Below are 11,513 nucleotides of genomic sequence, written 5' to 3'. Positions count from 1 at the left end.
TCTGATCCTCTCCATCCCCTCACCCTCTTCTCCAGCAGTCTGATCCTCTCCTCCATCCCCCTCAACCTTTCCTCCAGCAGTCTGATCCTCTCCTCCAGCAGTCTGATCCTCTCCTCCAGTGCTCTGTTCTTCTCCTTCTCCTGCTCTTTCTCCTGTTGAAGTTGTCACACCACTGTCCAGAGTGCAGATATGTCTCTCTCCACCTCCAGCACTCCGGGTTTGGTTATAAGAGTGTTGTTGTGCTGGACTGTTGGACTGTATGTCTCTGTCTCTCTCTCTCTCTCTCTCTCACTCTCACTCTCACTCTCTCCCTCTCCTCTCTTTCCTCTCTCAGTCAATTCAATTCAAGGGGCTTTATTGGCATGGGAAACATATGTTAACATTGCCAAAGCAAGTGAAGTAGATCATAAACAAAAATGAAATGAACAATAAAAAAATGAACAGTAAACATTACACTCACAGTTCCAAAAGAATAAAGACATTTCAAATGTCATATTATGTGCAAATAGTTAGAGTACAAAAGGGAAAATAAATTAACATAATTATCGGTTGTATTTACAATGGTGTTTGTTCTTCACTAGTTGCCCTTTTCTTGTGGCAACAGGTCGTAAATCTTGCTGCTGTGATGGAACACTGTGGTATTTCACCCAGTAGATATGGGAGTTTATCAACACTGGGTTTGTTTTCAAATTCTTTGTGGGTCGCCTGCATGCATACCTATGTCATTTAGATATTCTCAATCTGTTAGTCATAATTTACTGTTAATAGATGCTTGTTGTTTCTACAGTACTTCAAATACTTTGGTTGGTCTGTTTGTTTTGGTACGACGCTGACTTCAGTTTATCAGTAAAAATATACAAGTACTCAAATCCACTATTTTTATAACAAATATTGAAAAAGAGATAAATTCCCAGCCTTGGCTACAGGTGGGTGTCCGTTCAGGAAAACTGAATGGAGACGAGCAAAGAGTTTAAAGGTGTGACCGTCTCCTGTTATTCAGCCATTACAGGTTGTTCTTCTGAGGCTGTTAGGCTGGGAGGCAGGGAGGCTGGGAGGCAGGGAGGCTGGGCAGGAGTGGAGAGGAGGCAGGCAGGGAGGGCTGGAGGCAGGGAGGAGGAAGCAGGCGCAGGAGTTGGAGGCGTAGGGAGCAGAGGCGTAGGGAGGCTGGAGGCAAGGAGGCAGTGGAATGCTGGGATGGCAGGGGACTGGGGAGGCAGGGAGGCCCTTGGGGAGGCCGGAGCGGGAGGCTGGGAGGCTGGGAGGCAGGAGGCTCGGGAGGCAGTGGGGGCAGGAGGCGGAGAGGCTGGGGTTTAGCGCGGGGAGGCTGGAGGCGGGGGCGAGAGGAGCGGTTTGGCTGGGAGGCAGGGAGGCTGTTGAAGCAGGGAGGGCAGGGAGGCTGGAGGATGCGTAGGCAGGAGGCTGAGGCTGTAGCGGGAGGGGGGGCTGGGGGGAGAAGCTGGAAGGGGGAGGGGGGCCTGGGAGGCTGGTGGGAGGCTGGAGGCAGCGGCGAGCGCAGCAGGCGAGGCAGGCAAAGGGAGGCTGGGAGAGGGAGCTGGAGGCGGAGGCAGAGGCTGGGAGCCAGGGAGGACAGGGAGACTGGAAAGCGGAGGGTGAGGCTGGAAAGAGGCAGAGGCAGGCAGAGGGCAGGGAGTGTGAGCAAAGCAGCTTCTAGTTGTGATTCCTCCTACCATGGATAAAAATGTATGTCCATGAATCTGTTCCTTCACAGAGGAGCACGGCGTGCTGTTGGTAGTCAGTCACTCATGTGTTCCTATATATTTTCCTTCACAGAGGGGTCAGCGGCGTCTGTTTGGTATCACCACCTGTTTCCTGAATATTAGTTCCTCACAGAGGAGTTTAAATATGTAAACCAATTACGGATTCACCATTGCTCTTAGTCACAAACAAAATAAACAATATTTGGTTTTGTAAAGGTTTATGTGAACCGATAATAGTAAAGAGGTTTTAAAATATTAGTGAGGACAGTTACATTTTGTGTTTTGGTTCTCCTGTCTACTGTACCTTCCGTTCGAGTTCTTTTGGTCGGTGAAAGTACACTAGTATGAATTCTTTTGAGCTCCATTTGATAGTATTTAATCGGTGATGTTTTTTCTAAAACACTACACAGGTTTGAAATTGCTTAATACATGACTTCAATACAGATACTTAATACATTAAAACAGCTTATCAAACATTACAGTAGATATACGACTTCATACAGTAGATCTTCATACCACTAGTTCCTACGATACATAGAATTACACTTCAATACTAGCAATACACCTCAAAACAGTTAGTAATACACTTCATACAGTAGATTACACTTCTAATACATAGAATACACCTCATAGAGTATTAATACACTTCAAATACAGTGATATTACCTTCAATTACAGAGAATACACTTCATACCAGTAGTATACACTTTCAAACATAGTTATCACTTATCAGTAGTACATACATCACCATACAGTTAATACACTTCAATACAGTAGAATAGCATCTTCAAATTACAGTAGAATACACTTCATACATACTATACACCTCAATAACAGTAGAATACACTTCACTACAGTAGTATAACTTCAATACAGTAGATATACACTTCAATACAGAGTATACACTCATAACAAGTAGAATACACTTCAATACAGTTAACACTTCATCCGTAGTAATACACCTCAAACAGTATAATACACTTCAATACAGTGAAAACACTTCAATACAGGGATACACTAAACGGTAGTATTAACCCTCAGATAATACACTGCAATACTGTTATATAATCAGTTACATAGTGAATACACCTCAAATACAGATAAACTAATAGCTTAGATACATTCAATTACAGAAAATTATTATACCTTACAAGTATATCATCAACACAGAAATTACCAAAGTAAATACACTTCAATACGTAGATCTAGATTTATCAGATTACACTCAATACAGTTGAATCACTTCCAATACAGTAGCATCATACAAACCTCAATACAGGTAGAAATTACACCTTCAATACAGTAGATACACTTCATACTAGTACAATTCAATACGAGTAGTATACACCTCAATACAGTAGAATACACTTCAGATACGAGTAGATTACACCTCAATACAGTAAAGAATACACATAATCAATATACAGTGCATACCACTCGATATACAGTGAAATACACCTCAATAGAGTATATCACTTCAATACAGTAGAATACACTTCGAATTACGAGTATGATTACAACTTCAATATCAGTAAGTATACACCTCAATTACAGTAGAATTACAACTTCACTACAGTGAATACACTCAGATACAGTAGGAAGTACACTTCAATACGTAGTATACACCTCAATACATATAGGAAGTACACTCAAGTACTGACACTGCTCAGTTAGGTACTATACATCAATTACAACTACGAATACAATTAACACTATACTGTTCAGACTTACACCTCAATACAGTAGTATACACTTCACACTACGTAGATACTACACTTCCACTACAACAGAATACTACATTACAAGTATCAGATATACACATCAAGGTACTGTGTATACACTTCAATACAAGTAATATACACTACCAAACATTGGCAACTCATCATTTTAGAATACACTTCAATACAGTATTACACCTCAATACAGTAGGAATACACTTCACTACAACAGTAGAATACACTTCAATTACAGTTAGTAAACACTTCAATACAGTTATACACCTCATATACGTAGAACCTATAGAGATACACTTTCAATACCCGTAGTATAACACCTCAATACAGTATAATACACTTCAATACAGGTAAAAACACTTCAATACAGTAGGATACACTTCAATACCGTAGTATACACCTCAATACCCAGTATAATACAACTTCAATACAGTAGTATATACCTCATACAGTCATAATACACTTCAATACGTAGAATACACCTCAATTACAGTATAATCCACTTCAATACAGTAATACATTTCAATACAGTAGAATACATTTCATACAGTAGTTACACCTCAATACAGTAGGAATACACTTCAATAACATGTATACAACTTCGAATTTACAGTAGATAAACTTTCAATACAGTAGAAGTACACCTCAATACAGTAGAATACACTTCAATACCAGTATATTACACTTCAATCACAAGTAGATTTACACCATCAATACAGTTAGAATACACTTCAATACATAGAATAACACCTCAATACAGTAGAATACACTTTCAATACAGTAGCATACACTTCAATACAGAGAATAACCTCAATAGAGTATAGATACCACTTCAATACAGTATATTACACTTCAATTACAGTAGAATACACTTCAATACAGTAGGTATACAACTTCAATACCAGTAGTATACACTTCAATACAGTAGTTATTACACCTCAATACAGTAATGAATTACACTTCAATACAGTAGAATACACTTCAATACAGTAGAATACACTTCATACAGTAGTATTACACCTTCAATACCAGTAGAATACACTTCACTTACAGTAGTAAGAATACACTTCATTACAGAGAATACACGTTCAATAACAGTAGTATACACCTCAATACACTAGAACACACTTCAATACGTAGTATACACTTCAATACAGTACAATACACCTTCATACACTAGAATACACTTCAATAAGTAAGTATACACTTCAATACAGTAGTATACACTTCAATACAGTATTACTACACTCAATTACAGTAGTATACACTTCCAATTACAGTATACTACACTTCAATACAGTAGAATACACTTCAATACAGTAGAATAAACTAATGGCAGTAACATGAATGAATGTTTCAATGATCTTCTTTGTGTGATTGTTTTGTCTATGAAATGGTTGCCTTGAGGCCAGGTTTAATCCGATTGTCTCCCTCTCCTTGTCTTCTAGTTGTACGAGTTGGATTCCGACGACAAGAGGAAAGAGTTCCTTGAGGCCAGGTTTAATCCGATTGTCTCCCCTCTTCTTGTCTTCTAGTTGTACGAGTTGGATACCGACGACAAGAGGAAAGAGTTCCTTGATGACCTCTTCAGTTTTATGCAGAAGAGAGGTGAGTTGTTAGTAATATATAATCATTATATAATAATAATAATAATAATAGCAATAATAATAATAAGGGAACCATTTATTTCAACATTCCATATAGATGCTCTCATAGGGTATGATTTGAACTAACCCGAACCTTGACCCTTATCCTAACCATCTATCTTAATCTAATCCTAACTGTAATATTAGCAAGCAGTTGCTATTCAACAGATGGTTTGTTGATAGTATGTCCATCTGTAGAGCCTCTACAGATGCTCTATCTGGACTATCCAAATAAAGTGTGAATAATAATAATAATAATAACAATAATAATAATAATAATAATAATAATAATGTATTTCTTGAAGAGAAGTGAATTCTCGTCTTCTATCAGCGGTTGTTAAAACTGTTTCGTCCTAAAAAGTTGACTATTTTGAATGTGTGTTTTTTACACCTATAACGCAAAAGTTGTCTGTCTGTCTGTCTGTCTGTCTGTCTGTCTGTCTGTCTGTCTGTCTGTCTGTCTGTCTGTCTGTCTGTCTGTCTGTCTGTCTGTCTTGTGAAAACACAGATGCTGCAGGTAGTTGATAGGAGAATGTGTGTTTTGAATGACCCCAGACCCTGGATGATATTTGTGATAGGGTCTGGCGCTGTTTCCTGCCCAGGGAGGGAGGTGGGAAGAGATGGGGTGGAGGTGTGGGGGAGAAAGGGGGCGTTGTTTGGATACAACAAGCGGCACGCAAACCAACCGCCCCCCTCCCCCCCCCCCGTCTTCCTGCAAGTTTGTTTTTTTAATATCTGAACCCTAAGATGGACATGCTTATAGTTGCACTGTTAAGAGCCGAAGCTCACAAGATGTTAACAGAGCCTTAAGTTGAGACACTGGGACGCCTAAGGCTTTCACAGGACACTGTGTGAACAGAGCCCTAAAGGCTTCACGAAGGGACACGTTGGAGCAGAGCCCTACGAGCTCACGAGGGACACTGTCTGAGCCAAGCCCTAAAGGCTTCAGCGAGGGACACTGTTGAAAGGCAGAAGCCCTAAGGCTTACGAGGGTCATCATGAACAGCATGGTTGCAGAGCCCTGAGGCTTTCACAAGGGAACACTGAGTTTGAAGCAGAGCTAAGGCTTCAAATCGAGGCGACCCTGTTGAAAGAGCTTCTACAGGCTTCACGTTGAGGGTTCACATTCGTTGGTTGAAAACAGTAGCTCCTAGTTGAGGGCTATCCTTACCGCAGGGACTTGATCTTGTTTGTTCAGGGAGTCCTCTAAAAAGGAGCTCCACAGAGGAAGAGCACTGTATTGAACAGAGTTACTTCTAAGTGCCTTTCCGAGGGACATGGTGTTGAACTAGAGCTCTAAAGAAGCTTCAATCCATCAACAATGGGCCGACCCACTGTGATAAAGAATCAAGCCTCGACGGTAAGTAAAGGGAGTTCCAATAAGGCTTCACGCTAGGAGAACACTTGTTAGAACCAGAGCCCTATAAGAGGCCGATTTGCACACGGAGAGAGGAAGCAACTGAGTTGAAAAGCGAGAGGAAGCTCAAAACTATAGGTGGTGCTTACCAGAGGGACACCGCACCTGTCGGGTCACCGTACACCGTTGGAGGGACAGGCCTAAGGTTCACGAGGGGACACTACGAGACTTGTTGGAACTTCAAGCCCTACCGTAGTGCGTTCACGGAGGACACTGTTGAACAGAGCCCTAAGCTGAGGGGAGGGGAGTGGAGAGGAGGGGAGCTGAGGGGAGGAGAGCTGAGGGGAAATGGTTATGTCCCAAATGACACTCTATTCCCTGTATGGAGTAGTAGACTACTTTTGAACAGTCTGACCAGTCTGTCACAGCAGGAAAATGATCCTGCAGCAACAGGAAATGTGAATTATTGTGTGGATTATAATTAATGAATTCATTAATGTAGGGGTTGTTACATTAAAAATCAAGCCTGAAATGTTAAAGTGGAAATTACAAATTCTAGAATTATTTTTAAACCTTTCCTGCTGTGCAACAACAGCTGATCAAAATTAGATGTTCACCTGTATATAGAGATCAGCCTGGGAGATCAGCCTGGGAGATCAGCCTGGGAGATCCGCCTGGGAGATCCGTCTGGGAGATCAGCCTGGGAGATCAGCTTGGGAGATCAGTCTGGGAGATCAGCCTGGGAGATCCGCCTGGGAGATCAGCCTGGGAGATCAGCCTGGGAGATCAGTCTGGGAGATCAGTCTAGGAGATCAGCCTGTGAGATCAGCCTGGGCCTTGTGTAAAATCAGGAACACAAGGATTGACACAGTAGCTAAGTTTTCCATCCAACTGGCGACAGATCTTCATGCGAATATTCTAAAATCAGCATGAATAACATTTGTTTTGTCTTCTAACCTGTGAAGTTCATCATAACTCATTTAATCTGTGGCCTAATAAAACTGCATGGTTTTCCCGAGTCGTAGTGGGAGGACCACACAACGTCATCGCGTGACTCCAAGTTTACTTCGATATGACGGTTATTACATCAATATTTTTGGGATAAAAGTGTTTCCACCACCATTTCTCGCATAATTTATTTAACTGACATAAAAAGATCCCGCGTTGTCTAGCGTATTTAGTTTTGTCAACATTTGTGAAATTATTTATCCGGCATGTACTTTACACGCATTAAAAGGAATGAATGGAAACCTGATTAGTGACAGCACTATAATTTTGAGAACAGGACTGTTTTTTCTTGTTATTTTGGGCCAGTCTTTCTTTATGATGTTATGCGGGCTAAAGTTTAGTGAAAGTTGTTTCTATAAGATTAGTTTTTGTGGTCTGCCTAAGTGGTCTTTTGTTTTTTAATTATTATTAATTTATGTTCTTGTAAGTCATGGATTTGTAAGAATATAGTGAAGAAAGAAACATAATATATAATATTAGTTTAAGGTGTATAGTCCCCGTGGGATATAACAAATTAAACTATGACTAACTGTGGCTTGTAACATGATGCAATTGTTGACCATTTTAATTAAAGGAACAATACCCTTCAGTGATTGGTTTTCCTGTTCGCCTTCACACTAAAGCAAAATGAAAAGCAAAGGCCACTTCAACTATGTAACAGCAGGGATCCAGATCGATGATCTCTACTCTCAGCCTGGAAATCAATCACAACTTTCTGACAAACGTGGTCAGAAATGTGAAAGAAATTAGTACATTAAACATGTTTAGTTCAAACTGCCATCCCGCATTCAGCCTCTGAGATATGATTAAATAATAAGAATAAGGTGCTAGTGTCCAAAATGGATCCCTATTCCCTATGTTGTGCACTACTATAGACCAGAGCCCTATTCCCTATATAGTGCACTACTTTAGACCAGAGCCCTATTCCCTATATAGTACACCACTATAGACCAGAGCCCTATTCCCTATATAGTACACTACTATAGACCAGGGCCCTATTCCCTATATAGTAATACTGTGTAATACAGTGTAATACTGTGTAGTGTCAATACTGTGTAATACTGTGTAATACTGTGTAATAACTGTGTAATCATCTGTGTAATACTTGTGTAATACTGTGTAATACCGTGTAAACTTTATATGTAATCTGTGTATACTGTGTAATACTGGTATACTGTGCTAATACGTGTAATACTGTGTAATACTGTGTAATACTAAGTGTAATTACTGTGTAATACTGTGTAATACTGGTGTAATACTGTGTAATACGTAATACTGTGTAATACTGTGTAATACTGTGTAATACAGTGTAATACCATTTACTGTCTAAAAAACTTTACAAGTAGTGTGCAGTCCAGCAGTCAGGAACAATAAATATCCCCCCCCTCACCCGTACAATCTATGATTAGGTTCAGATTCCTCTGTAACTCACACTGGGTTAGGATGAACTAAATACAGTGGATTACCTGATTTCTGCATAAATAGGGCATCAAATTTGATCTGATCTTCATCTAAGTCACAACAATAGAACAAACACAGTGTGCTTAAATACATAACACCAAAATTATTGTATGTTTTCTGTGCTATATTGAATACATCATTTAAACATTCACAGTGTAGGTGTGGAGAAAGTATGTGAACCCCCAAGGCTAATGACTTCTCTAAAGCTAATTGGAGTCAGGATTCAACTAACACTGGAGTCCAATCAATGAGACGAGAATGGAGATGTTGGTTAGAGCTGCCCTGCCTATAAAAAATACTCAACAAAATGTGAGTTTTGCTATTCACCAAGAAGCATTGCCCTGATGTGGAACCATGCCTCGAACAAAAGACAAACGTAACAAAGACCTTCGATTAAGAATGTTGACTTGCATAAAGTTGGAAAGGGTTACAAAAGTATCTCTAAAGCCTTGATGTTTCATCAGTCCACAGTAAGACAAATTGTCTATAAATGGAAGAAAGTTCATTACTGTTGCTACTCTCCCTAGGTGTGTCCGTCATGCAAAGATGACTGCAAGAGCAGAGCGCAGAACGCTCAATAGTTAAGAAGAATCCTATAGAGTGTCAGCTAAAGACTTACAGAAACATCTGGAACATGCTAACATCTCTGTTGACGAGTCTACGATATGTAAACACTAAACAAGAATGGTGTTCATGGGAGGACCCACGAAGAAGCCACTGCGTCCTAAAAAAACATTGCTGCACGTTGACATGTTCGCAAAAGTGCACTGGACGTTCCACAGCACTACTGGAAAATATTCTGTGGACAGATAACCTACAGTTGAGTTGTTTGGAAGGAAGCACCAACAACGATGTGTGGAGAACAAAAGCACAGCACACCAACATCAAAAACTTTCATCCAACTGTGAAGTATGTGGAGGAGCATCATGGTTTGGGGCTTGCTTTGCGCCTCTGGGCCTGGACAGTTTGCTTATCATCAACGGAAAAATGAATTACCAAGTTTATCAAACATTTTGCAGGAGAAATGTTAGGCTATCTGGTCCGCCAATTGAAGTCAACAGAAGTTGGGTGATTGCCAACAGGGCAACGACCCAAAGCACACGAAGTAAGATCATACAACAGAAGTGACTTCAACAGAAGAAAAATACGCCTTCTGGAGTGGGCCCGTCAGAGCATAACCTCAAGGAGAGCGTTCACAGACATCCAAGAATATTGCTGAACTGAATAGTTTTGTAAAGAGGATTGGTCCAAAATTCCTCCTGACCGTTGTGTACGGTCTTATCCCAATACAGAAAACATTTGGTTGAAGTTTTTACTGCCAAAGTAGGGTCAACCAGTTATTAAATCCAAGAGTACACATACTTTTTCTAGCACTGTAAAATGAAAAGCCAGTATCTTTGATCAATGACTTCATCGGACGCAACGTACAGGACGAACTTAGACTAACCAAATGTGACACATGGGCCAAAAAGCTGACCACCTCCACAGCCTCTCTTCATTCTACTAGTATTCCTCCGCTCATGCTCTCTCGCTAGGACTGACTGGCCTGGCGTATCTCCCTCTCTCTCAGAGACTGACTGGCCCCGGTGTTGCTGTATCCTCCGCTTCATCTCTCTCCTAGAGACTGACTGGCCCTGTGCTGTATCCCTCCGCCTCATCTCTCTCCTAGAGACTGACTGGCCTGTGCTGTATCCCTCCGCCTCATCTCTCTCCTAGAGACTGACTGGCCCTGTGCTGTATCCTCCGCCTTCATCTCTCTCCTAGAGACTGACTGGCCCTGTGCTGTATCCTCCGCCTCATCTCTCTCCTAGAGACTGATGGCCCTGTTGCTGTATCCCTCCGCCTCATCTCTCTCCTTAGAGACTGACTGCGCTGTGCTGTATCCTCCAACTCATCTCTCTCCTAGAGGAGCTGTACTGACTGTCCTCCACTGTAAACACATCATTAGGCCTGTGGTAACAGAGTCCTCCACTGTAAACACATCATTAGGCTGTTTCATGTTGCTTGCAGGTAGGGTTAACAGAGTCCTCCACTGTAAACACATCAGTTAGGCTGCTTCAGTGTGCTGCAGGTAGGGTTTTTAACAGAGTCCTCCACTTGTAAACACATCATTAGGCCTATGGTTAACAGAGTCCTCCACTGCAAACACATTAATCAGGACCTGGCCCCCAAGCACATGAAGAAGCATTCAATCAATGAACATGATCACAGAAACACAAAACTATTAGATAGAGCCCATGTTTGGCCTACACATCTTTATGTTCTTCAGACAATATGGGAGGACAAGACGTACTGGTATAGGCATAATCTCATCGCAAACAGCTCCATTCCTTACTTAAAATGTTGTGTGATTGTTGTTGAACTTGATAGATATTACTTGTTAGATATTACTGCACGTTGGGAGTAGAAACACAAGCATTTCGCTACACCTGCACTAACACTGCTAAACACTGAATGTGACGCCATAAATTGTGTTTGTATTTGATTGAGAAAGCAAAGAGATTTATTGTGCCCAAAAAAAGCTCTAAAAATCCTAGTAAATGGGTCGGTTTTCACCAGGACTAGCAAAGACGTTTTTTCACCAGGCTAG

At 41.0% G+C, this 11,513-nt stretch overlaps 1 protein-coding gene across 1 annotated transcript in view; it reads left to right on the top strand.

Moving 5' to 3' along the window:
* The first annotated feature begins 4,965 nt into the window (after positions 1-4,965).
* Positions 4,966-11,513, top strand: part of LOC112071097 (AT-rich interactive domain-containing protein 3A-like) — a 77,664-nt gene continuing 71,116 nt past the window's right edge. Inside the window, exon 1 of the mRNA XM_024138570.2 lies at positions 4,966-5,059. Coding sequence (XP_023994338.2) covers positions 5,047-5,059 — 13 coding nt within the window. The 5' untranslated portion in view covers positions 4,966-5,046. The remainder of the gene's footprint in view (positions 5,060-11,513) is intronic.

The sequence above is a fragment of the Salvelinus sp. IW2-2015 genome, unplaced genomic scaffold, assembly GCF_002910315.2.
Source record: "Salvelinus sp. IW2-2015 unplaced genomic scaffold, ASM291031v2 Un_scaffold1518, whole genome shotgun sequence".
In the NCBI taxonomy this organism is placed as follows: domain Eukaryota; kingdom Metazoa; phylum Chordata; class Actinopteri; order Salmoniformes; family Salmonidae; genus Salvelinus; species Salvelinus sp. IW2-2015.
Note: the sequence above shows the minus strand (reverse complement) of the source record. Positions and strands in the feature narration are given on the sequence as shown.